The 26,676-nt window shown below is 59.1% G+C and overlaps 1 protein-coding gene across 1 annotated transcript in view; it reads right to left on the bottom strand.

The window, feature by feature from the left end:
* Window positions 1–447: 447 nt before the first annotated feature.
* The window catches only part of LOC140903746 (alpha-2-macroglobulin-like protein 1), a 73,172-nt gene continuing 46,943 nt past the window's right edge, over window positions 448–26,676 (bottom strand). The window contains exons 13-35 of the mRNA XM_078850681.1: window positions 25,361–25,424; window positions 25,070–25,215; window positions 23,693–23,842; window positions 17,079–17,187; window positions 15,868–15,997; window positions 14,802–15,027; window positions 14,438–14,564; window positions 12,731–12,852; window positions 12,169–12,220; window positions 11,487–11,561; window positions 10,912–11,088; window positions 10,697–10,778; window positions 10,261–10,417; window positions 9,706–9,780; window positions 8,713–8,869; window positions 6,339–6,550; window positions 5,870–6,085; window positions 5,594–5,718; window positions 5,065–5,155; window positions 4,575–4,643; window positions 4,023–4,125; window positions 3,267–3,308; window positions 448–611 (exon numbers count right to left, since the gene is read on the bottom strand). Coding sequence (XP_078706807.1) covers window positions 448–611; window positions 3,267–3,308; window positions 4,023–4,125; window positions 4,575–4,643; window positions 5,065–5,155; window positions 5,594–5,718; window positions 5,870–6,085; window positions 6,339–6,550; window positions 8,713–8,869; window positions 9,706–9,780; window positions 10,261–10,417; window positions 10,697–10,778; window positions 10,912–11,088; window positions 11,487–11,561; window positions 12,169–12,220; window positions 12,731–12,852; window positions 14,438–14,564; window positions 14,802–15,027; window positions 15,868–15,997; window positions 17,079–17,187; window positions 23,693–23,842; window positions 25,070–25,215; window positions 25,361–25,424 — 2,871 coding nt within the window. The remainder of the gene's footprint in view (window positions 612–3,266; window positions 3,309–4,022; window positions 4,126–4,574; window positions 4,644–5,064; window positions 5,156–5,593; window positions 5,719–5,869; window positions 6,086–6,338; window positions 6,551–8,712; window positions 8,870–9,705; window positions 9,781–10,260; window positions 10,418–10,696; window positions 10,779–10,911; window positions 11,089–11,486; window positions 11,562–12,168; window positions 12,221–12,730; window positions 12,853–14,437; window positions 14,565–14,801; window positions 15,028–15,867; window positions 15,998–17,078; window positions 17,188–23,692; window positions 23,843–25,069; window positions 25,216–25,360; window positions 25,425–26,676) is intronic.

Here is a 26,676-nt window from a genome sequence, read left to right as displayed (position 1 = left end):
TCTCTGTAACTTAAATCAAGATTTGAGGAATTCAGTAACTCAGCCAAAGGTGGGTGGGTGAGATTCTGTGGCCTGCCATGTGTAGGAGGTCAGACTAGAACAGGGGATCTCAAACTTCATTGCATTACGACCCCCTTCTGACAAGAAAAATTACTACACGACCCTAGGAGGGAGGCCTGAAGCCTGAGCCTGCCTGAGCCCCACCACCCAGGGTGGGGGGGCCAAAGCAGAAACCCAAGGGCTTTAGCCCCAAGTGGGGGGCCTATAACCTTAGCCCCACCAACCTTAGCCCCACCATCTTCAGCCCCAGGCAGTGGGGCTTGGGCTTCAGCAAGTCTAATGCCAGCCCTGGCAGCTCCATTAAAATGGAGTCACGACCTATTTTGGGGTCCCAACCCACAGTTGGAGAACCGCTGGACTAGATGATCAGCATGGTCCCTTTTGGCCTCAGTCTCTCAGTGCTGGGTACCGCACCGAGCATGGAGCTGTCAGTGGGACAACTGGAGACCTGCTGACCCCAGAATCGGCATCGGAGGCGGCAGCAGCAGCTAGATCAAGCCACTGACGTGACTCTGGAGATGATACCGGTCTCTGAGAAGGCTTTGTTGCCACTGCAGCACAACCGGGGGCTGCACTCAGAGGAACGCCCAGGAGCAGCCTGCTGGGGAACCAGCGGTAGAAACGGGAGAGGCAGAACTCGCCCCGGAGCCGGGTAAGTGTCTGGCTCCATGTTTGTAGCTGCTAATAGAGGAGTGGGAGGGATTTCGGGTTTATGTGCCAATGCGAAAGTAACGACAAGGGTGGGCCAGCAGCGTGTATCTGCCAATGGCGGTTTGCACGCCAGCACCTTGGTGCCCCACCCCACCCCTCCCGCTCCACCTGGAATTCAACATGGGGAAGCAAACAGTCAAACAAACGTTTCAGCTTTAACTTTTATTAGGAACTCGCACACTCTTGCCAAAATGTGCTGGGATGTTAAAAATAAGAACCTTATGGGGGGAGGGATAGCTCAGTGGTTTGAGCATTGGCCTGCTAAACCCAGGGTTGTGAGTTCAATCCTTGAGGGGGCCATTTAGAGACCTGGGGCAAAAATTGGGGATTGGTCCTGCTTTGAGCAGGGGGTTGGACTAGATGACCTCCTGAGGTCCCTTCCAATCCTGATATTCTGTGATTCTATTGCCTTCCTGTGACTACAGTGTAATCATACACCTATAAACAATTAAATGTATGGGGTGGGGGGAGTCCATTTAAGTTACATGTAGTCCATGGGTGAGGAAATCATGTGTCCGAAATATGGCTGGGGGTTTGTAGGCAGCCCAGAAGTGTGCCGGGGTAGAGGTGGGGGTGTGACGGCCTGCAACAGCAAGGTTGGGGGGGCAGAAGAGGCAGAGTGGGGATGGGGCCTTGGGCATAAGAGGCGGGGTAGGGGGCTAGGCTCCCCAAACGGGGGTTTGGGGGGGTGCACACACCACCCATGCCTTTGCACCTTCTCTCACTCTCAACTTCAAAATCACTCTCTTCTGGCTCCTTTCCATCAACTAGGCAACTGCTTCCTCTAAACTCAGACACCTTCCCTCTATCCCCCTGTGGCTACCGCCCCATCTACTCCCCTGTTCCAGGGCAGCTGGCCTCTTGAAATGAAGCAGGTCCAGCTCCCCTTGCTAGAACAGGGGCTCCCAGTGTGGCCAATTAAAAGAGTGGGGCAGCACCTGGGCTATGGACAGCAAGGCTGGCAGTAAGGACGGGATGCTCATGGAGTAGGAGGCAGTGGGAACGTGCTGGGCGAAAAGGGGCACCAGGCAAAATGCCCTGGTAGGTGATGCTCTGTCAGAGGAGCACAGAAGAATCTGCGAAAGGCCCTGAAGCAAGAGGGACTGAGAGGCAAAGGGGGAAATCCCTGAGCATGGGCTGAGGATTTGTTTTGTTGGTTTTCTTTATGTTTGGGAAATAAAATGGCCTGATAAAAGACACTGGGTGTGGCAGCGGCTCCTCCATGGGCTGGGGACAAGCCAGCACCTTACATGTCCTTTGCCTCCAAACTCCTGGACTCCACTCCGTTGCCTTCCTCCCCTGGCTGGAGGGCAGCTTTGCTAAAGAGCTCAGCCCCCAACCTGCACCTGGCATGCTGACGGCTGAGAAATCTGGCCACCTGTTGGTATCTAAATGGAGCTGGATTGGCCTGGAAATTCTGGCCTTACGCTCTCCTGGATCCTCCCTGCATCTGGATCCTCTCAGCAAAGGTGAATTGGCATAAACCACAGCTTCCGAAAGCCCCTCTCCGGCAAACTGAGTGACCGCTTCCGTAGCGTGACATACAATTGGGGATGGGACTGCAAGGATTGCTCTTTGGGACCAGGCAGCTGAGGCTGAGAACTACTAACTCGCTGCATGGGTGAAATGAAAAGGGTTGCTAAAGCCACCATAGAGGGGGCAAAGGAGGGGGCGGTCACCAGGTGCTGACGCAATGAAAGTGACCAGGCTCTAAACAGTGAGTCAGGCAGGGGCCTTGGGTGCTCTGTCCATTCCAAGCAGTGCAGTTAGTGAGGGAGCAGGCCAGCAGCTGGTCCTAGCTGGGTAGGTCCCTGCCCAAGGTGTCCGTTTTCTTTGCACTAATCTTCCGCCGTCCCTCTCATTTTCGTGGTGAATTGTCACGGGAGCAGGTGGGATGTTTCCAGAGAGAACGGGGAGGCATTGGCCGAAGAAAGCGCTACGAATCCATGTCTCAACCGCGGGGCTGCAGCCTCCTTCCAGCCCAGGGCCAGGGGATAGGGCAGATGGTCCGGGAAGCAGCAGCTGAGACAAAGCCTGTCCACGCCCCCCCGCCCCGATCCTGGGGTGTCTGGCTGCCAGCAGAGCACTCTCGGGAGGGGAGGGGGCTGCCAAGCAGGGGTGAGGGTGTCAGCGGGAATTTCCCATCGTGTTCGCATCAGGAGCTTTAAACAAACACAAACATCCCCTCAGACAGGATCAAAATCACCCACACATACCTGCAAACACCTGTAGACATGGCTCCCCAGAACTCTCCCAACACCAACAAAGACCCTCCCCACAGTCACCCCCCGCCCTCAAGACAGATTCCCTTGTGCCCCACATAGACCCTTCTCCCCAGATGTCTCTCCCCCCACACACATGGTCCTGGTGGGTTCCATGCTCCCATCTCCCCACCCTTTGCCATCTACAACACACACAGACCTCTCCCGCCCATTGACTCCCCACACCCATAAAGCTGTAGGGACTGGAGTTGTGTGTGGGTACATCACACCTACCTGAGCCGCAGGGGGCGCTGTACTCAGCCTCTGTGTGTTCACCTGGAACAGCAAGGGATGTAAGGAATGGAGGAGAGACCCAGTGGGGGGATATGAACCGCTCCCCCTAATCCCACACAGGCAGAGTCTGTTACCCCAGCGCCAGGGGATCCCTCCTGCAGGTCTGACCCCAAGAAGGGAGTGGGAGGTCGCCCCCCACTGTCTGAGTGGGGCTGTGAACTCCAGGCACTCATGGAAACCATCCTGCCACCTCCTGGCCCAGCACAAAGGATTCTGGGGGATTCTGAGGAGCTGCATTGCAGGGTAAATGTGTGGGGCCCTGGAGAGGAGTGACACACCTGCTCCGGCCATTCCTGCTGGGAGAGCTCCAGTTACACCAGCCTCATGCGCCCCACGAGCCCGAAGAGCACATGGCTCCCATGTCCCTCCCGGTGAGCCGACGCCACAGATCGAACCCAGGAACATGCCTCCAGCAGGTGTCTCCAGCTTGACCCCCGCAGGCCCCACGGCTGGTCATCTGCCAGCATCTGCCCAAGTGCTGCGCTCAGGCCCGAGCAGGGGGAGATCAGCTATGGACACGGGTCACAGGGAGCAGGGGGGATTCCAATGGCACCACCCTCTAACCAGGCACTGGTTGTGACACAGAGCCCGCAGGAGTGGCTGTAATTGGGGCGGAGCCAGGACAGGACACCCGCTCTGCAGCCACAGACTGCAGCATGGGGCCCGCGGGAGCAGCCCTACCAGGGCGGGACTCACCCGTCTCGTAGTAATCGTACAGTCTCACTGGGGCTGCTCTGAGATTCTTCACAGGGAAATCCTGCTCCAGGGAGAAGGTGAAACTCGCCGCCTCCTTCGTCAGCTACCGAGAGAGCGACAGAGCGAGCCCCTGGGCTGAACGTCTGCACTGGCAGCTCTAACCCCCTCCTCCCCGAGGCTCGGACTGGCCCAACCCACTTCCCTCTGCCCCTGCGGCCTGGAGCAGTGAGAAAAGGCTCCCCCTGAATCCCTGTTTACCCCCCTGCAAAATGTGACCCCTTTCATCACACTCAGGGCCCAGCTCCAGCCTCCACAACCCTGAGCTCCCCATCGCTCGGTTCACGGCCCTCCCTGGGGTTGGCTGAGTCTGGTCCCATCTCCCCGTCCTTTATGGAAACAGGTCACTTGAAGCAGGGGAGATTTCAGTGACCCCACGCCGTGCGTGTGACACAGAGCCCACGAGAGCAACTGTAATGGGGGTGGAGCCAGGGCAGGACACGCCCTCCCCATTCACACCACGCCCCCCTGGAGCCCTGAGCCGCCCACACTCACCTGGTCCAGATAGAGCGTCACCTGGTCGTTCTGCACCTCCAGCCTCTTCACCAAACGCTGCTTCTCCAGCTAGGAGCAGAGGGAGGAAACGGCTGAGCCAGGAACAGAGGGGCTGGGGCAGGAGTGTCTGCTCTGATGGGGGCTGGGACATGGGGCACCAAATGCCCCTGTTGCTGAGGGGCCTGGCTGCCACCCTCCACGTCAGTCACAGCTGCGCACTGGGTGTCTGCTGGGGGAGGGGCGAGAGTCTAGACATGGGCGTCCTCTTCTGGGGGAGCTAAGCAGGGTCAGGACCTGCTCAGTGACTGGATGGGAGACCCCAGGGCTGCACAGTGACCTGCTGCAGGGGGGAGGGCTCTGCAGGGGGAGCTCCCCCAGGGGTCAGAGCTGCAATCTGTGTTCTCCTGGGGGTCTGGGCTCTCCCCCATGGATCAGCCCCTGGTTTCACGCTGTGACTGGCGCAGCGTGTTCTCCTCCCTGGGAAGCTCACCTGCCTCACGGAGCTCTTGACGGGGGTGTAGCCGGACGGCAGCTTGGCCTCGATGATGGCCATGTTGGTGGCTGAGCGCTCCCCGCTGTACCTGCAACAGGAGCCCTGTGCTGAGGTCGGGGTTTGCCCTGGATACAGACCCCAGGGGGATGGACAGGGAGGGGAGGCCTCCCGTCTTCTCAGCTCTGCCAGTGTCTCTAATGCCCTCTGCCTACTCTGGGCCGTGAGCCCCGCTAGCCCCCGGCCAGCCCTGAGCTCCCCAGACAAGGGGCCCCGGGCCCAGGAGTGTCTTGGGAGCTGACTGTCTGTTCTAGATCAGCCCCGGGACCAGCCCTTTAGCCCCTGGCACATTCCAAGGGGCCCCCTGCCTCTGCCCCGAGCCCTGGGGGTGGATGGCTCCCACAGCGATTCCAGCCATGCCCCGGCCCTGCAGTGGGGCGGCTCTGCCCCGGCCATTTCCCTACTGCCTGGGGCCTGTCCCTGCCCCCAGGAGCTCAGACCCAGATGGGTGGGGGGCTGGGGCTCATACCGGGCGTGCAGGACGAGGCCGAAGTGGGATCTGGCGCTCTCGGTGCACTCCTTCGGCTCCGTCTCCACCCGCAGGTCAAAGGTCACGGCGCTCTTTGGGGGCGGCACGTTGTAGCGCAGAGTCAGCTGGGAGAAAAGCAGGAGGGCTGAGGAAGAGCCTGCTGCGTCCTGCCACAGCAGATCAGAGCCTGGGCCCAGAGCCAGGTGCCGTGGGGCAGTGCCAGGTCACAGCCAGTCACCGCTGGGCCGGCTGGTCCCCAGGGGCCTCTGCACTCACCTGCACAAAGACACAGCCCTCGCCGCTGGCCCGCACTGTGTACTGGCCGGGGATCTCCTGCAGGGCCGCTCGCTGCAGCACCAGCCGGTTGGCGTTCTCCACGTGGAATTGCTGCCGGGCCCCGGCCTGGGAGCTCACTGTCACCGACACAGCCCCGCTCGTGCTGTACGTCAGGGCTGCGTATTTGGCCAGGGCCTGCAGGGCCACCACCGTGTCCTGGGGAAAGAGAGTCACCGAGCTGCTGTCACGCTCTGGGGAGAGGAGCCCGGCTCAGACTCACTGCGGCAGCATCGGGACCTGCTGGGGCGCTGACATCGAGACCCCGGCTCCCGGCCCCTGAGGGCAGGGGGCTCGGCACCCAGGACTCCCTCTCCCAGGAAGGGCCTGGCTCAGCTGTGGAGATGCAGCTCCTGGCCCCTTCCTGCACCAGGGCCCCCGCGCTCATTTGCCCTGAGGGCAGGGGTGTTACCTGTGTGGAAGCAAAGCCCCCGTAGGGGTTCTGCTGCTTGCTGAGCCAGCGGACGATCTGGGTGGCGGTCGCCATGTCGGCAGCAGACACATTGGGCAGGGAGAGATAGGCCAGGAGCACGTAAGCCGTCATCTCCACCTCCGCTGACGGGGCCTTGTTCCCGTAGGGGCTGGGCAGGGCCTTCACCTTCCTCTGCCAGTGGAGCTGTCCCCCTAGGAGAAGGGCCGAGGGAAGGGCAGCCCCATGGCTGCAGTTACAATACAGTGGGTCACCTGTTTGCTTTCCAAAGGGGCTCCAGGGGCTTCCCAGGCCAGAGGGACGCCTGCCCCGCACTGAATCAGTCACCTCTGGGGCAGGACATGGCAGCTGATTCAGAGCTCACAGGAGGGCTACACAAGTGTAACACGATGCCCCTGCGTGGGTCGTCAGCAGGGATTGAACCCTGGCCCGCTGGCTTGAAACCCCTGAACCTCTGGTGTCTGAGCTAAAAGCTGAGCCCAGGTGGGTCACTGGCTCCAGGCAACCCCTAAGCCTCTGGGGTGCAGCCACTAGAGGGGGGCAGAGATCCCCTGTGTTAATTTGGCCCCCTGCTCAGAGCCTGACCCAGCTAAAGGGCATGGGGCAGAGCTGATGCCGAGTTAACACCCCCCTCCTGAGTGATCCCTGGGGCCTTGAAGTTGGGACCCTCACCCGAGGGCTGTTTCAGTCCAGTGTCCCATGGGCCCTCAGTGCACTCCTAGGAGCAGAGCTCAGTCTGAGCTCAAATGGAGCCGGTGAGAAGCCCTGAGGGGGCGCATGGTGCAAACAGAGGCATACCCAGAGGCCTCCTCCCTGCCCCAGCCCCGCTCCCAGAACTGATTTATGCCTAGTGCCGCCACTGCTCGAGGGGGGCAGAGAGCCCCTGAGTGAATGTGCAGCCCCCTGGAGCACAACCCAGCTGAAGGACAGGGGTTGGAGCTGACGCCGTGTTATCACCCCCTCCAAGGGATCCTAGGGACCTCGCAGATGGGTCCTGTTACCCGAGGGCTGTTTTACCCCAGTGCCTGGCAGCCCCTCCCCCAGGAGCAGAGCCCCCACCTCTCCTTTCTCTGGGGCAGGAGCCAGGTGCTGCTCCCAGCACTTCTTACCCGCCTCGGGGCGGGGCGGGGCGGGGCAGGAGGCGACACGCAACTCGCGGGCACAGACCAGCTCCAGCCACCGTGCCGGGGCTTGGAGAGAAGGGACTTTTCATCTGAGCCGAGACACGACAGAGCGGCCTGGACCATGCAGGCTGGTCCTCTCTGTGGGGGGATGTCTCCCCAGGGCCCATCAGGAACCGAGCGCGCCAGGCCTCAGCTCCCAGCTCAGCTCAGTCTGAGCTCAAATGGAGCCGAGGAGACATACAGAGATCACGGGGCCTCTTCATGACGAGTGTGAGGGACCCAGCCTGGGAATCCCAGGCACCATACAGAGGGCTCCTTCAGCTCAGCACTGACGCGGGGCAGCCCCACCGCCTGTGTCCCCAGCCACGCTCCCAGTGGGCCTCAGGCCTCCCATGGGACCTCCCGCCCTATGGGGAGCTGACCCCAGGCTGCATAGCTCACATTGGGGGCTGGGCTGAGAGCGGCACAAACCCAAGGGCATTTGTGCAGAGAAAGGCTAGGGGAACTGGAGCTGGGGAATGAGCAGCCTCCCATAGGTCCATGGTGGGCACAGGCTGCAGACAAAGGAGCACCCAGAGACCATCTTCCCTGTACAACCCCCTCTCCCAGGGACAGCAGGGCCTAGCCGGCCGTTAGCCCAGTGCAGCCTGTTCCCCTCCCAGTATTAGCTGGGCCAAGCAGAGACTCGGGCAGGGACTCCCCAGCTGGGATGTCCCCAACACAGGATGGGTGCTGGGATCCTGCGGCATCTCTCCAGGGCTCGGTTACGGCCCGTTCCCCTTGGGAGCTGCCTACGCAAAGCCCTGTCCCACGGGCTCTGAGCCCACTGGATCCCAGCATGCTCCTGGCCCCGGGTGCTTTAGAGGGCTGGGTGGGACATGGGGCTTTGCCCCTGTAGGTTCTCAGCTCCGATACCCCCAGCCTGGAAGCGACCCAGACTTGTCCCCCTTCACTCCATGTGCTGGGCTCTGGGAAATGGCGGGCCGATCTCACTCCAGGTCTGAGGGGACAAGTGTCCCCATGACAGAGCCCAGCGCGTCGGCCCCTCACTGGCAGCCTCAGAGCAGAGACCACGGACTGACTGGGCCACAGAGACCCAGCTCCCCTGCCAGGCTGAGAAGGCCCCAGGGCAGGGATGACACCTGGGTGGGCAGAGCCGTGGGGGGCAGCTGGCCCTGCCATGTCGAGAGGCCGGCAGCGAGGAGAGCACTAGAGCGAGGGGCTGCCGGTACCCGAGCTGACGCTGTGCTGGGCCAGGCTCTGCAGAAGGGCGCCCCGCAGCTCTGTGCTCCCCGCCAGCCCGAAGGCATAGGCCAGCAGCGCCTGCGTGTAGAGGTCACTGGTGCTCGACTCCTGGAGGCACCGGAGGGCCCTGGTCATCATGGGGTCCTGGGACGGGGGAGACACCGAACAGACTCCCCGTCAGGCTGAGCCGGCCAGAGGAGACACCCTGCGCCTGGGGCCTGCGCACGTCCCCCGGCAACCACCCCATGGGGCCTTAACAATGCTCCACCAGGCAGGCATCTGTCATCTCCCCTGACCCATCCCTCCCCACCGCCACCTTTGCCATGGGCCCATCTATAAACAGCCCGCCCAAGCCACGCCCAGAGCCAGAGCTGGAGCTGGACCCAGAAACTGACCGAGCTGCTGCATCTTTCTGATGCCCTGACTCCACTGTCCCCATCCCAGTCTCTCCCTCACCCGCTTCCCAGTACCAACCCCTCTCCCCACGGCTCCCAACAGCACCCCAAATCCCTCCCTGGTACCAACCCCCCAGGACTCCCCCGTCTCACCCCAAACCCTTCCCTGGTACCAACCCCCCAGGACTCCCCCGTCTCACCCCAAACCCTTCCCTGGTACCAACCACCCACGGCTCCCGTGTCTCACCTCAAACCCTTCCCTGGCACTGACTCCCCAGGACTCCCCCGTCTCACCCCAAACCCTTCCCTGGCACTGACTCCCCAGGACTCCCCCGTCTCACCCCAAACCCTTCCCTGGTACCAACCACCCACGGCTCCCGTGTCTCACCTCAAACCCTTCCCTGGCACTGACTCCCCAGGACTCCCCCGTCTCACCCCAAACCCTTCCCTGGTACCAACCACCCACGGCTCCCATGTCTCACCCCAAACCCTTCCCTGGCACTGACTCCCCCCTCACTGTCACCAACAATCTCCATTTCCCCTGACTGTTGGCCCCTCCCCTGGGACAGCAGGGCTTGGCCTCACCGTGAGCGGCTGCCCCAGCTCCAGCAGCCCTGCCGTGATGTAAGCCGAGAGAGAGAGCTCGTCCACCACGCCGCCCTGAGGGGGATGGAGACACCGGGAGCCGGCTCAGACTGAGTTGTGGGCCACCTTGCCAGGAACAGGTGAGCCGCTGCCCAGCACAAGCCCATTGGGCCAGAACAGAACCGGCGCCAGCGCTCCGAGTGGCTGGGTTTGGGTCCTGCCTCCTGCTGCGACCTGTCAGGCCCTCTGGGTCCCGAGCAGCTGCCCCCAATCTGTGGCAGTGAGTTCCCCAGACTAGTTCAGGAGAGGCAGTAGTGGCTGCACTGGACTCCTGGTATAAAATCCTATCTGAGCCCCCCAGGAACCAGAGGCTGGTAAATTGCTTTGAACTGAGATTTGCCAGATTTCCTGTGAAGACCAGGAGCCCTTCCTGCAGAGGCTGAGGGATTTGTCCCTCCTTGGGTGAGTTCCTGCTCATTAAATAGCCTCCCCCATCCCTTCCCCAGCTTGTCTCCTCCTCCCCCATCCCATCAGCCCATCCCCCCAGCCTCCCACCTGCAGGGCATTGTTGAACAGCTTCCCCACACTGCGGAAGCAGCCGCTCTCCAGCTGGTGATGCTGCAGCCACCCTAGGGCGTCCTCTAGGTGCTTCTCGTCGATGGAGATGTAGGGTCTGGCCTGGCCAAAGGACTTGAGAACGAAGGCCGTCAGCCTGGGCGGGGAGAGACCCCCTTAGAGGGACACTCTGCTGGTGATGCTGCGGGCCAGGAGGGAGGCGTGTGGGGGACGGGGATGGGGGTCAGCATTGTGGGGGTGAGCAGAGCTGTCAGGGGAGCCCAGGACGGGAATGGGGGGTGGTTTGAGTGAGTATGTGGGGCAGAGCTGTGTGGGGAGCAGGACTGGGATAGCAGAGGGGCTGGGGGTCAGGCTGCAGCCCGATAGGCCCTGCCCACCCAGAGCCCTGACTTGCCCGTGCCATGCGGCCCCTCACCAGGTGTTGCCCACGGCGTCGCTCTCCCCAAAGGCGCTGTAAGAGCCGTCGTTGTGTTTATAGAGCAGCTCGCGCTGGTAGCCTGCGGGAACAGGAGAGAGACAGCGAGTCCTGTATCCTCTCACCCCCGGGGGCTAGAATCCACCCCCAGCCTGCACCCCGTGAGGCCCTGATCCCTCCATGCCCTGGAGGTGGAGAGGTGGGAGGACACTCACCGCTCTGGAGGAATCCCTGGGCCTTGTGTCTGATCTCCGGGCTCAGCTGCCCGCTCTTCTCCAGGTACTGCTGGATGTAGATGTTGGGAGCAAACCGGACCATGTTCTGCTCTCCACAGCCATAGGGCATGGCCAGCAGGCGGTCTATGTTCTGCAGAGCCGTGCCCATTATGTCTCCTGGCACCAAGCGAGTCGGGGGAGCAGAGAATTACCAGGCTGCACAACAGTTGCCCCGTCCCTAACACCATGTCTGTGGAGCCCTGGCTCACGGGGGCCAGTTCGATTCCGGTCTGGTGGGGTTATGTGGATATGTGGTGCTGAATGGCTAAGACGCCAGTGCCCTGGCACAGCTTCATGGCATCACCGTGGGAGTCTATTGCCCCTTGCTGGGGACGAGGCCCTGTAGCACAGACTGCAGGGACCAGTCCTGCCCCGGCCCCAGGCACCCACTAGACCTCATTGGTCTTTTCCATCCATGATACCCCAGCCTCTCTGATCAGAGCGCTGGGCCACAGACGGGCTGGCTGGCGAAGGGCACCGTGCCCTGACAGGGAGGGGGCACGGGAATTCCTTACCCAGGACAGTCACGTGGGCCCGCTCGGACCCTGCCAGGACGTTCGCAGGCAGCTGCAAGGAGATTTCTTCGGATGCTGCGTAACACGAAGGCAAAGACACACCGTTAAAGGTCTGTTGGGAACCTGCCCCTGCCTCCAGCCAATCAGATCCCTCCATTCCTCACCGTTTGGGTCTCTCGCCCAGTCACAGCCCCTCTCTCAATCCCAAGCTCCCCCCACCATGGCACATACGTACCCTTGAGGGTGAGGGCTGGGGGTTCACAGTGTGGGGTCCTGCCTGTGGGACTCGGTCCCTCTCCTGGCCCCAGAGAGCCGGTGTGACGAGCTCTGCAGGGAGCATCGTACACACAGGGGCCAGGCTGAAGGGGAGAGGAGCTGGCGCAACAGGGGTCCAGTGACACTCGGGAGCAGGAGCCAGACGTACTCGAGCCTTCGGCCTGTGGCAGACGGCTCCATAACTGCCCACTAGGGAGTGCATCTTCCCTGGGCAGCTGGGCCTGGACCCTGTCCCAGGCCGGACATTGGTCTGGATGCCCCCTGGTCCAGTCTGGCCGCTCCTGTGCCCCTAGCTGAGCCATCCAGCGGCCCAGCCATCACTGACGTGCTGCAGCCAAGTGACGGCTCGGGCGTCTCCCCGCGTTAGTGACACCCACTGAGCCCCGCACAGGTGCTGGGATCCTACCTTCCTGGCAGAGCAGGGAGCTGTGCGCCTTCTCCTCCAGGATCCCCCCCGGCTGTTGGGAAGGAGCATCAGACAAGGTCAGGACGAGGGACTGTGCACGTCACAGCCTGACAGGGCCTGCTAGGTCAGCCAGTGCCCTTAGCCAGGGCAGGATCATTCCCTACAGCCCGTGCTGTGGGGCTCAGGCACATCCAACTCTCAGTGCTCCAGCGATGGGGCTCCCGTCCCTTCCTCGGGGAGACGGTTCCCAGCCCAGCAGATCTTGCCATTTCTTCTCTGCTAATTCCCTCCGCCCCCTCGAGACCCCCGTGTTACACTCAGCCACCCCCCTTGGGGCTAACCCCCATCTCTGTCTGCCCCAGGACTCTCCTGCCAGCTCCCTGATCTCGCTGTGACGGGGCCGTGCAGGTCAGGGTCCGGGACATGGATGGTGTAGTGCTGGGACATTATTTCCTGTGGCAGGACAAAGAACAATGCAGACTTGGCCCACGGCTACCAGGGGGTGAGACCCAGACACCAGATCTTGCTCTGCTCTGCCCAGAGGCCCCGACCAGACACTGACCTGGACCAGTAGGGGCTTTATCACAGTGTCCATTCGTCCCTGGGCCGGCACCACAGCCAGTTCATTGCCGCACAGCTCCTCGGTGTGCAGAGCCTCGGTGCTGACAGTGAAGTTCACCTCCCCTGCCGAGCAAGGTGGGAGACGCTCCCATTAGACAGACCAACGCCCCGCCAGAGGCAGAGAGGAGCCTGTGTCCAAGGGGGGGGAGGATATTGGAAGAATCATAGAATCTCAGGGTTGGAAGGGACCCCTGAAGGTCATCTAGTCCAACCCCCTGCTCGAAGCAGGACCAATTCCCAGTTAAATCATCCCAGCCAGGGCTTTGTCAAGCCTGGAAGAGGGAGAGGCAGAAGAGAGGGTGGTGAAGAAGGGAGAGAAAAGTAGAGAAAATGGAGAGAGAGAGAGAGAGAATGGGGGAGAAAAGAGAGAGAAGGAAAGAGGGGAAGGAAAGGATGGAGGGAAATGATGAGTTGAGTGTAATGGGTTTCTCTGCCTTAGCCCTTGTGCGGGAACAGCGAATAGCAACCCAGAAACTGCCCCCCTCCCTGCTGAAATCACTGACAGCTGCGTTACATGGGGGACCCTCGGAACATGACATCGCAGCAGGAAGCAGCAACGGCCAGCGAGACGGCAGAGGGGTCCTGACCTACAGGGCTTGGTCAGTGAGACCACTGGAAGCGAGCGGGGAGAAACTGTGCTTGAAGCTGATGTAGTTTGTTAAGTCAGGTAATAGTAAACGGCTTCTCTCTGTTTTTCTTGTAACCATTTCTGACTTTTATGCCCCATTCCTTGCACTCACTTAAAATCTCTCTTTGTGGTTAATGAACATGTTTGATTGTTTTATCTAATCCAGTGTGTTTAAACTGAAGTGTCTGGGCAACTCCATTTGGGGTGACAAGATGCATGCATGTTATTCTCGTAAAGGAATATCAGCCTAAATGTAACTTGTATTGTCCAGGAGAGGGCTGGGCAGGCAGGACAAACCTTTCTGGAGGAAGATCTCGGACTGGGGGTGTTGGGGTCGCCCTGCAGTATAACCCAGGCTGGCGAGAGCCAGAGTGTAACCCGAGAGTGGCAGGCAGGCTGCAGTCACACACAGACGCTCATGGTGCGGCTTGCACACTGGGGTCTGTTTGTGAGCGGCCCAGGTGGGAGCTACTGAAGTCAGCCAAGGTGGCAGGGCAGGGGTGACAGAGCTGCTCATTCGTCTGGATTCTGCCCGGCTATAGCGCAGTGGCTCAGCAGCAGAGAGCCAGCGGAGCTGTGAGCCAGCTGCAGACAGCAGCAATAGAGGCGTTGGCAGTGAGAGAGGCCGAGCTGGCTCTGTGTCGTGCTCTTAAGGGGAGGCCCGAGATATTGAACCTGGCCCTTGCTGCTGCCAGCTCCACCTGGCAGAAGGGTTAACGTGAAAGGGGTTTTTCTGCTGGGTGTCCTTCTCTCTCCCCCCGCCCCCCACAGCCCTTCCCATCCCCTCCCCTTCCCCTCGGCACCAAGCCCTCAGCAACCCTGTTCTGCGCCCTCCTTCTCACTCCCAGAACAGAGCCTCCAATGCCCCTTACCCGTCTCTCCCCCCATGCAGAGCCTCCAAAGGCCCCTACCTGCTTTGCTAGTGCAAAGGCTCCAGCACCCCTCTGCCCCCTGCTGTGCAGAGCCCCCCACCCCTTCCCTGCCCCTCCCCTCCAGCACAGAGCCCCCAGCGCCCCTTACCCAGGCTGCTCGCCGTCACCTCCCACTGGAAGGTTTTCCCTTCATCTGCACAGAGGCAACTGGTGTAGGCGCCGTCCTCACTTTCCTGCACCTGGAACTGCGCAGACTCCGCCAGCGTCAGCCGCACCTGTGGGGCCCAACACGAGAGCCCCCTTAGGGCTGTGGGGGACTCACTCACATGTGTCAGCTCCAGGCCAAGACGTGGCCCCTCTGGGGCTCAGGCCCCCTCACCGCGATGTGCTGACCCCAGGGATCACAGGGTCACAGCCAGTGACTGACAGTGCCACTTGCCAGCCTGCACGGCTGCCCAGCTCCCCAGCCCCAGGTCACCAGCCCCAGCAGCTCAGCCCCGGGCGGCGCTCACCTTGATGCACTGCTGCAGGTAGTTGAAGACGGTGGCCTTTAAGGCGAAGGCCTCTCCCCGGATCACGGAGTACGGCAAGGCCAGCTCCACAAAGAAGGGTTTGAAGGCCATGAAGGTGGCTGTGGGGGAGAGCCCAAAGCCCACCTCTGCCGTGCAGAACATCCCAGCTTTCCACTCCGTGATGGTGTCGGGCACCGAGACTGGGATGTCCTTGGAGCCCCCCTCGCTGGGCCGGGACAGACACAAACCGAGCATCAGACACGCAGCTGCCCCATGGGAAACACCCATGAGCACGGCCACCAGAGACATCCCTGCCCGGCCCTCCGCTGGGCTGAGGCCTTGGGCTGGTGGCACAGAAACAGGGCAATCCCAGACAGCAGAGAGGGGAAGAGCTGTCAGTGTCCCCATCTCGTCCCCTCCTCCGCCTCACGTCAGCTAGCGCAGGATCCTTCCCTGCTCCGGGGCTTTCTGGGCTGGGCTCAGTGTCCCACGGGATGGGGATCCCCCCTTCCGCAGCCAGACACATCTCCCTGTCACGGGGCTATTCCTGGGTGTCAGCCTCAATTCCCCCTGCTCAGGATTCCCTGCCTCTCCCACTTGTAACCCACGTGCCGCTCTCAATGTCCCGCTTCCAGGGGTTCATTCCCTTCCCATGTTCTCAGTGCCGGAGCTCCCAGGCGCCGCTTGAGAATGAAACCACCAGAAAGGGCAATGGGGTCGGGATGATAAATGGGGTCGGGATCCAGGGAACAGCTGGGGAGGGGCTGGCTTGAACCCCGCTCTGCTGGCAAGACGCAGGGTCATGGTGCTGCCCGGGCTCCCAGCCCTCTCCCCCGCTCTGCAGGTTCGTTACATCTGTAAATAGACAAATCCCACAGCACTGGGGGCTTGTTATTCTCCATTGCTGTGCTGGGTTCCTCTCTGCTGGCAACAGGGTGCAGGAACCAGCCCCACGCGGGCAGCCAGCCCTCCCCCAGCCAGTGCACCGCCTCTGGGAGCTGGTGCTTTCGAGGGTGTGGCCTGGAGGCCGCTCCGCTGGGACAGTTTGTGACAGCTCCTCACTCACCCCACAGGGATCAGGTCCCACAGCCATGTCTCTGGGAAGTATGCACGTGGCGCTGCCTCCTTCTGGGTGCTGGGTTCTGGCACTAGCAGGTCATTGATCCGTGGGGTCCTTGCTGCACTATCCACATGTGCTGCCCCAGGGATCATGCCAAGAAAAGATATAAAGGCGGGTTGAGGGAGCCCCAGGCTGATTTGGAGGCAAATCCAGACGAGGATTCACGTGTGTTTGCACTTGCAAAATCTCGATGTTTGGGGACATTTTGGGGGACTGCACATGGCCACCAGGAGCTCTGAGAACTGACCCCTGATGGCAGGACTGGGGCTGGAGGGGGCTTGGGCTGGGGGTGTCCTAGATGCAGCACACACTGGTGGACTCAGCACTTGGCAGGAGCCAGGGAGTCCTGAGCTCAGTCCCAGCTCTACCCTGAACAGCATTAATGGTACGTTGAACTCCCAGAGCCCTTCACAAAGAGCCGCTAGCCAGGCAGGTCAAATCATTAGCCACACTGAGCAGCTGGGACATGGAGGCCTAGAGAGGCTTAGTGCATTTCTACTGCAACCAATGAGCATGAAAAGCCATCGGTCTCCGTGTGACCATAAGAACGGCTATACTGGGTCAGACCAAAGGTCCATCTACCCCAGTATCCTATCTTCCAACAGTGGCCAATGCCAGGTGCCCCAGAGGGAATGAACAGAACAGGTCATCATCAAGCGATCCATCCTGTCACCCATTCCCAGCTCCTCGCAAACAGAGGCTAGGAACACCATCCCTGCCCATCCTGGCTCATTGCCATTGATGGACCTGTCCTTCATGAACTTATCTAGTTCTTTTTTTAAACCTGTTATAGCCTGGGCCTTCTCAACATCCTCTGGCAAAGAATTCCAACCAAAGGAGGAGGACCAGAGCTGAATTGGAAGGGTCAGATGATCTTGTGTACCCATCCCACACTGAATACACTGGAGAAACCCTCCCATCCCTGCCCCATTGAGAACAATGGACAAACTCCCACTATCGGCATCTTTGAGAACAATGGAGAAACCCCCACCGCCCACTCCATTGAGAACACTGGAATTGACAATGACAGTGTCAGAACCAGGATCAGAACCCAGGTCCCAGGCCCAATCCATGAGCCCACACATCTGCCCTCAGAGGGCAGAGAGGGCATTTGGAATTGCTGTTCGAGGGAGATGGAAGCTCCCGGCCCATCTGACCTGCTGTGGGGAATGACAGGCCAATGCCTCTAGAGTCGAAGTACTGTAAGAGTCCACCTTGACAGGGCTGCTTGGTGTCTGTGTTGGTGAGAATTTTCAAAGCCGCATCCTGGGTGAGATGGAAGACAGAGGAAAAAGCATCAGGAGCTGCTAAAATAAGGGAGTGTGGCATCATACTTTGGCCTTTCTCCTCCCCCACCTACGCTGGAAGCAACAAGAACCCTGGGAGGACAAAGACTTCAACTGAGGAGACTGGTCCCAGGCTTAAAAGGGGAAGCCTGTTGTGACGGGCTCGGTCACAGAGATCCCCTTGGGATTGTCACCTGATTTGCTGAAATTACCTCTGAGCCCATTTTCCCTGCCAGCTTGGGACTTCCAGAACCCTGTCTTGTTGAGCCAGACACACTAGCCTGCTGCAACACAAACCCAGGGTTTGGTCAATGCCCCCAAAGCTGCAGACTTAACTGAAAACTGCTTAGCAAGTTACCTGTCTCCAGCACCCAGACACCCAGCTCCCAATGGGATCCAAACCCCAAAGAAATCTGTTTTACTCTGTATAAAGCTTATACAGTAACTCCTCACTTAATATTGAAGTTATGTTCCTGAAAAATGCGACTTTATGTGAAACGATGTTAAGCGAATCCAATTTCCCCATGAGAATTAATGTAAATGTGGGGGTTATGTTCCAGGGAAATTTTTTTCGCCAGACAAAAGACATTATATACATAAACAGTATAAGTTTTAAACCATTTTAAACAAGCAGTTTAATATTGTACACAGCAATGAATGATTGTGAAGCTTGGTTGAGGTGGTGGAGTAAGAGGGTGGGATGTTTCCCAGGGGATGCCTTTCTGCTAAATGATGAACTAGCACTCGGCTGAGCCCTCAAGGGTTAATACGCTGTTGTTAATGTAGCCTCACACTCTACAAGGCAGCATGGACTGAGGCAGTAGGGAGGAAACACAATAGCTGCAGGGCAGGATCCGCAAATACTTTCCTGCAAAAACTGAACATGATGATGAGCCCACGCTATCCAGCTGGAGCGCGCCACTCCCTCCTCCTGACAGCACATGCACCTCTGCACAGGTGCTGACTTTCCAAAGTGCTGTGGGGTGTGTGCATGAGTGAGAGAGAGAGAGACGTGCATTGCCCCTTTAAGTACGCCGATCGCATTTCAAGAATGTTGCCCTTTTAAGCAGATCAGCCAGGTCAGACAGGAAGCAACAGCTTCCTGCAAGCCCCCCGCCCGTCTTCTCCCCATGACTGTCCCCTCCTCTGCTTTGTGGAGAGGGGGTACGGAGGGGGCAGGGAAGGAACAGGGGGACATCTGACATCAGCAGCATAGGTGCCAACTTTTCCTGGCGCCAGTGGGTTCTCGCCTCTGGCCCTGCCCCGACTCCACTCCTGCCCTGCCCCCTCCCGCCCCTGCCCCGTCCCCATTCCAACCCCTTCCCCAAAGTCCCCACCTCAACTCTACCCCCTCTCTGCCCCATTAGACTCCTTCCCCAAATCCCTGCCCCGGCCCCGCCTCTTCCCGGAGCACGCCGCGTTCCCCCTCCACCCTCTCTGTCCCAGGGCTTGCTGCCGCAAAATAGCTGTTTCATGGCGGCAAGCCCTGGGAGCTAGATGGAGAAGCGGGAATGCGGCGCACTCAGGGGAGGAGGCGGAGCGAGGTGAGCTGGGGCGGCGGGGGAGGCAGGAAGCTGCTGGTGGGTGCAGTGCCTAGAATCAGCACCCCTCTCTGCCCCTTTGCCAGCAAGCAGGAACCTCCCAGGAGCAGTTCCAAGGCAGAGAGCAGGGCAGGAGGGGCTGCTCTTCCAGAGAATCCTGCAAGTGGTGGACAAAGCAGGCAGCTGCCAAACGACGTTATAAGGGAGCACTGCACAACTTTAAACAAGCATGTTCCCTAATCGATCAGCAACATAACAACGAAACAACCTTAACCGGGACAACGTTAAGTGAGGAGTTACTGTACATGGTAAATTCGTAAATTGTTTGCCCTTTATATCACTGATAGAGAGATATGCACAGCTGCTTGCTCCCCAGGTATTAATCGCTTACTCTGTTAATAAAATCACTTTTGTTTATTTATAAAGTATAAAAAGTAGGATTTAAATGGTTTCAAGTAATAACAGACAGAACAAAGTAAGTTACCAAGCAAAATAAAACAAAACACACAAGTCTAAGCCTAATACATTAAGAAACTGATTACAGGTAATGTCTCACCCTCAAAGATGTTCCAATAAGCTTCTTTCACAGACTAGACTCCTTCCTAGTATGGGCACAAACCTTTCCCCTGGTACAGTCTTTGTTAGATCTAGCAGACATCTCAGCTGGTAAGCAGGGATTTCCTCATGACTGGCAGCTCCCTTTGTCCTGTTCCACCCCATTTATAGCTTTGGCACAAGGCGGGAATCTTTTATCTCTGCTTGTCCCCACCCCCGCCTCATCAGTGGAAAAGTACAAGGATTAAGATGGAATCTAGTATCAGGTGACGTGGTCACATGTCACTGTAAGAGCCCTAGTCTCCATTCTTCCTGGGTTGGCTCACATGTACACAGGAAGGTTTGCAGGTAAACAAACCATTTACAGTCAATGGGAGCCATCAAGATTCTAAACCACCATTAATGGCCCACACTTTGCATAATTAGAAAATGGACCTCAGAGTTATACTTTATATTTCTAGCTTCAGATACAAGAATGATACAGGAATATATTCAGTAGGTTATAACATTTATTATGATACCCTACAAGAGACCTTTTGCATAAAGCATATTCCAGTGACATCATATTTACACTCATAAGCATATTTCCATAAAACATATGGAGTGCAACGTCACACCTATGTATTAAGAACTATAACCTCTAGTGGGGTGAGAAAATTGCTTGACCCAAATACTGCCTAGTGTAATTAAGGTTTAAGATTTAGACTGTGCACTTACCTTTTATTTTTGTTGGTAACTACCTCTGACCTTTTGTGCCTACCACTGAATCACTATCTTTCTGTAGTTAATAAATCTGTTTTATATTTTACAGAAAACAGGGTGTTTTGGTTGAAGTCTTGAAAAATCTCAGCTGAGGTTACAAAGGCTACTGTGTGTCCCATCTACACATCGAGGGAGGGGAGGACTGGGTTATAAACTTACCCTGGTCAGGCTTCTGAGCAGGGCAAGACGGTACAGTCCCGGGGTGCAAGGCAGGTGGTTTGCAAGATTGGCGGGTGCCTTTCTCTGTGTGATTTGTGAGTGGCTCTGGGAGCAGTCATGAAATCTAGCTGGGTGGGGGGCTCCACATGCTGTTGTGCTGAGCGATAACAGCACCTGGAGGGGTTTGCTGCTTGTCACTAGCAAAGCACTGTGAGAGACAACCCAGGTTGGAGAGTTAAGCGGCCACAGCAGTATCCCAGTCCCAGGTTGTACCCGGGGATCCCATCACACAGAGCTGTGCCTGAGACAGGAGGAGAGGGGCACGTGAACCTCGAAGGGTCCAATCTGCCTCAGTCCAGCTCTGAGGAGCCTGCTTGGATTCTCCTAACCGGGTGCTGGAGCTTTGCCCTTCCCTCTGGTCGATGCTCATTTCCTTGACAACCCTCTGCAGGAACGGCAGCATCTGCACGCGGCTCTTTCAGCCCTTGAAAACATCACCCTCAATCTGAGATTTTGGTCTCGGGCGAAACTCCACAGAGCCCCAGCCCGGCTGCACATGCGCACCCCACTCTCTGGGGCCTCAGTTCAGGTCGCCTCCGCTCAGGTTCTGACCGTTCCCCTCAGTTACGCTGGGAATATTGCTCCCCAGAGGCGGGGGTGGGGCACTAGCTGGGGTAAATCCCAAGCAGCTGAGATCACTTCGGGAGAATCAGAGCCAGAGCTGGAGCCCCAAGTGTGGGCAAACAGCACAATGAGAACTGGGCGGTTGTGTAAACACGTTTTATGAGGGGGGCTGTATCTTGAGTCCCCCCACCCCTGATCAAATGACCCCACATTTGGCCCCCTAGCCCCACCCTGCACTGCCACGAGGCACAGCAAATCTCAGGCCAGGCTGTGGATGTCAGTGCACTCAGACACTCCTCTTTTAAACAGCCAGTGACACTCAACCTCTGCTGGAGCAGAGCTGCTGCCCCGCTGCAATGTGCAGTACCCGCCCATGGGGCCAGCCGCGCCTCCCCGAGCTCCCCCCACGGCAGCATCTGTCTGGTCCCGTGGTGCCCAGAACCCAACGCCCCTGCCCGCCTGGGGGACAGTTCTGGGGAGTGACTTGGCCACTGGGCAGCCCCTAGATGCCGTGGTGCTGGGTGCCATGGGCACCACGCTCCCTGTACGGGGCTGCTGGCAGCGGGAGGGCGACCTCGGCCCATTCCACTATGGCTGTCTGACTGGGATCCCAGGCCCTGGGAGGCTGCCATCACTCAGAGCAGCCCCCAGCTGGGACAGAGCCCCAGCTTCTGCGGGATTCAGGAGGACGCCGTCCATCCCTCCCTCTGCTGGGGCAAGATGCCATCCCCCAGCCCTTCTTGACCCCTCTTTTCATTCCCCCAACTCCCTCTTGCTCCCTCTGCTCCCCAGACTGCCTGGGACCAGCTGGGGAGCACTGGGAGTGCCAGAGGCACGGTCTCCAGCAGCCCCGTTCCCGCACCCAGTGCCACCGCAGGTCCTGCTGGCCGGAGGAGCCGTTTCAGGAAAATCCTGCTCTGCCGCTGTGGCCCTGGGCTGGAGCAGGCTCAGTCGCTCTGTGGCGAAGGTGCGCACAGGCCGGTCGGCATGTAGGAGGGGATGGAGCAGGCGTGGTGCAGAGGGATTCCTCGCAGAACAAGGCTGCCAGACTCCAAGCCTCTACTGGGCATGTGGGTCCTGCCATTCCCAGGGGCTTCCCATTCACCCAAATGGGGGCTGGATGCCATGGGAAAGGCAAAGGGCACCTCCCTGACCCCAGGCAACCTCCCGGCCAAGGGTCAAGTCTCTGCTCCGAGGCAGGGAGCTTTTCAATTAAATAGTTACATTTTATCATGGAGAAACAGAGTATTTTCCCCACCTCCCCTTCTGAGCAACTGCTGAGCTGTGTTAGCTGAAATGCCTCAGAAAGTTCGGCCTGAGGCTGACCCCTGGCTGGAGGAATTTCAGTCCCAAACGTTTCAGTCAGACAAAGTTACAAGAAATGAAAACTTCTAACGGGAAGTGCCAGAGATCTGTAAGTGGAGGCGGTGCTGCCAGCCCCGCCTGTAACACCCCTGTGCCCAGGAGTGGGGCGGGATGGGGCGCTCCCGCTCTCTGGATACGCCGGGGATCTGTCCCAGGGCCTGGGCCGTGTCTGAAGGTGGCTGGGGAGGTGTTTCCCAGGCCTGAGTTAGCTGGGAGCGTCCCTGGGGATTCATTAGAAGAGGCCGGACTGTTCGGTGGGATGTCATCCCTGGTGCCAGCAGCTCTGAGCACACTGGAGCCAGCTTAGTCCTTTCAGGCTACAGAGGAGTGTGAGGCATGGCCAGGAGCAACCCTACCTTAAACAGGCTGTAGGCGTCACGTGGTGGAGGAGTCCAGCTGCTGGTCCCTCTGCGACACCTCCACCTGTGACTTAAGCCGTGGCAGTGAAAAGCTGGAGCTAGAGCGCCGTGCATATTAGAACATGAGTCAGGCTCGTGAGCTGCGGCGGGATAGTCTCCTTGGGGAAAATCGGGGAGCAAGTTATAGACCTAAAGACAAACACAGAACACATCAGCCATGAAACCAAGACACGAGCTACCACAGAGCCAGCTCCTGCCCCTCCTCCCACTAACACATCACCCCACAAACCTCCGCTCTCGCCCCAGCCTCATCTCTAGCCTGGACATCTCCCCGCACCCTGCCCAGCACCCAGCCCCGTCCCCCACATGGGCATCTGTCCCTGCATCTCCCCCCCACAGTCCTAGGAGAGGGACCTGTGGCTCCCAATGCCCTGGGAGAAGCTGGGGGAGGGAGGTCACGTGCCCCTTCTCTCCGTGGGGCAGTGAATGGCTTTTAGTGCCCCTCCCCCCCTCTGTCCGGATCACAGAGGGGCCTCGCCGGGGGCTGGCCCTGGGAACATGGCTCGCAGGGACAGGATGAGCCAGGGGCTGAGTCACGAGTTCCAACTCCTGCTGCCCCCACGGGACTTGGGAGGCTCCACTCGCCATGTGCAGAGCCCGTGAGCCCCTGGATGGCAGGCGCCAGCGATGGGCCGAGTGCGATTCCGAATCATCGCCCGGGCAGGGACGACTCCCACAATGCACCTGGCCAGCTGACCCCTGCTGTACATGGGGGGCAGGGAATTCTCCTGTCCCTGCCCCTGGGGACCAGCTCTGCCCTGGAGAGCGAGCTCCGGTTACCTGGCCAGTATCTCAGCTCCGAGCTCCATGTTCCCAGCCAGAGCTTGGAGGCAGGAGTGGGGGAGTGCCGGGAGCGGGGCACTGCATGGGCTGATGGGAGAACAGGCAAGGCAAGCGGGGACCCCCAGAGTTAGGGGCTGTCAAGTGCCATGGGAGCAGCCCTCAGACGGGGAGAGGGGGCCTTGAGGTCCCCCAGCAGCCGTGCATCGCCCCTCCCTGCATGGGGGGAGGACTCGAGCGGGAGGTGGCCGGGCGAGCGGCCGAGCTGCTCTGGACTCACGGTGTCGACGCTGAGCTCGGCCTGAGGCTTCATGAGCAGCACGCTCTGATCCACAGCGCGGACGGCGCACAGGGACCCGGGGGCAGCCTGCACCCGCAGCTGGAGCTCTGAGCCCGGCAGGGCCCGGTCCTGCGAGAAGGCCAGCTTCACCTGGGGAGGCACAGCGTGTCAGAGGGGAGGGGGAGACAGACCCCCAGGGGCAGGAGGAGACAGGCCAGGGCAGGGAGGGGCAGGCACCAAGTTTCACTCTGGCCCCAGACCCCACTGGCTGAAGGGCTGGGGCTTTGGGAGTCGGTGCTCGGGGGCGCGAGGATTGAGAGAGTCCAGGCTCATTCAGCGCCCCTGTGGGATGGCTCATGGAGCTGCAGTTATTCATAGACACCCCGGGGGTAGCGGGATAGGAGGTGCAGGAGGGTAGGGATACGATGGGATCGCCAGCCCCCCCAGATAAAACTCATGCGTCAGACCCCTAAAAGTCCTGAGATTCTTGACAAGGACGAAGCCCTGGGCTGCTGTCTGTCCTTTGGCTTCTCCACTCTCCTGCCCCTCCCAGTGTGTCTGGACACGCACAGCACTGCCGGGGGCAAGGGGGTCTGTTGACACTTGTGCCCCAGTCTTTAGAAGCCCTCTAAAGAAATATAGCCAGCTGGTGACCCCCACAAGACTCCAGAGAGGAAGGGGGATCAGACCATCATATCCTGCCCCCCCACCCCAGGAATCTCCAAGGGTGAGCAGGGGCAGCGCAGTTTGGAGGATGGGCAGTGGGTAGGATTGAGGCGGCAGAAGTTCTGCGGGGTTGGGGGAGCATGTGGCTGGGCAGACTGGGGAGTGGGGAGGCTCAGGGCAGCAGGTCCCTGCCGGGAAGCCCAGAGTGGGACGGGGAGGGGCTGGGTCACAGGTACCTGCCTGGACCTGGTCAGTGGGGCGGGAGGGACAGGAGAAGCAGGAGCTCTGGGGAGCTGGGTATAGGGAGGGCGAGAGGTGGGGCAGGCAGGCAGCAGGTACCTGCTGGGCCCGGAGTGAGAGGCTGAGTCCGTGGGGGAAGCAGGGTGGGCTGGGGGAGGCAGGAAGGGTTTGGGGAAGCAGGTACTTGCTGCGGCCAGGGCGAGCGGAATGGGGGCGGGGGGAGAGTGTAGGCACCTGCTCCTACGTTGTGTGGGGGCAGGAGCATTTCCTGTTGCGCCTGCAGACGGGGATGAAATGGCTCGTGATCAATTCACCGGAGCCGGCACAATCACTAAGAGCCTGGCGCTGCTGTAAGGCCGGGGAAAGGGGGGCCGAGGGCACCCAGCGATGCCCCTGCTCAGCGCGCCTGTTATGGGGCAGGGAGGGATTTCCCCACCCCAGAGGCTCCTCCGCCCCGAGCCCCAGGCTCACCTTGTTCGGGAGGCACTTGGCCATGCGCAGCAGGGTGCTGTCGGCAGCCATCTCACCATCAGGCAGCACAGTGTAACCCAGCACCTTGGCAGCGGGCGCCAGCTCAGCACCGATGGGCAGCTCCACAGAGAAGGAGCCCTTCAGCCCTAGGGATGGTGGGAAACACCCAGGGGAAGTCAGGCCCAGCAGGCAGAGCCCCCTCCCCCAGCCTGGCCCCTGCTCAGGGGCTCAATCCCCAGTTGCTCCTGGGAGCAGGGGCCTCCCTGCAGTGACCCCTCCCCTGCCACTTACCAGCCCCCTCCCTGAGGTCCAGCCCCTTGTGGAGGATCCTGGTGATGGCTCCCTTGGCCACGACCTGCGGAGGAGGAGACGGGAGTCACTGAGCTTGTGATGCTGTGTGGAATCTGGGAGACACTTTATGGTATGATTGATACCAACATTATAAAATTGCAGGGGATCTGACCAGATATGCCATGTGAGGTGTCTGTGTGAATGGTATGATTTGCCAAGCATGATGATCTTGTTTATATGTTTGTATCACCTTTGTACTGTGTTCTAGGCCTGTATGGTACATCTGTGTTTCAAAACGCTTGCTGTGGTTCTGGGTGACACCCCCACACAGGCTGGCATCAGCACTGCCTAGCCTGTTTGATGGCACATCACGGGTCATCAGCCCTGCAGTGAACCCACTGAAAGGAACTAGGGGACACACCTTATGAGTCAGCAAGGCCTGTAGGGCAGGCTGGTGGACAGAGAACTCTAAGGCTTTTCCATGCCATGTGCTGTGCAGCTTGTGTTTGGGACAAAGGAATGGCAAAGGCAAAAGGACTATAAAGGGCAGCTGCATTGTCTCCATTTTGTCTCCTTTTTTGCTTCTTACCTCTGGAGTCACTTTTCCACAAACGAAGCTCTGAACAAAAGACTGAACGACCCATCCAAGCTGTGGATCAGTTCCAGAGGGACTTTCAAGCCAGCAAACTCACCAATACTGCTCAGAACCTGATATATGGACTTTGAAGTCTCTGAGTGTGATTGCTTTACCATTTAACAACTCCCCTCTTCTTCTGGAGATAGAGGTGGTTAGGGACTATTTAGAAAAGCTGGACGTGCACAAGTCCATGGGGCCGGACGAGTTGCATCCGAGAGTGCTGAAGGAATTGGCGGCTGTGATTGCAGAGCCATTGGCCATTATCTTTGAAAACTCGTGGCGAACCGGGGAAGTCCCAGATGACTGGAAAAAGGCTAATGTAGTGCCAATCTTTAAAAAAGGGAAGAAGGAGGATCCTGGGAACTACAGGCCAGTCAGCCTCACTTCAGTCCCCGGAAAAATCATGGAGCAGGTCCTCAAAGAATCAATCCTGAAGCACTTGCATGAGAGGAAAGTGATCAGGAACAGCCAGCATGGATTCACCAAGGGAAGGTCATGCCTGACTAATCTAATCGCCTTTTATGATGAGATTACTGGTTCTGTGGATGAAGGGAAAGCAGTGGATGTATTGTTTCTTGACTTTAGCAAAGCTTTTGACACGGTCTCCCACAGTATTCTTGTCAGCAAGTTAAGGAAGTATGGGCTGGATGAATGCACTACAAGGTGGGTAGAAAGCTGG

Source organism: Lepidochelys kempii, chromosome 27 (assembly GCF_965140285.1).
Source record: "Lepidochelys kempii isolate rLepKem1 chromosome 27, rLepKem1.hap1, whole genome shotgun sequence".
NCBI lineage: Eukaryota > Metazoa > Chordata > Testudines > Cheloniidae > Lepidochelys > Lepidochelys kempii.
The sequence above is the reverse complement of the archived record's forward strand: the minus strand, read 5'-3'. Positions and strand labels throughout refer to the sequence as shown.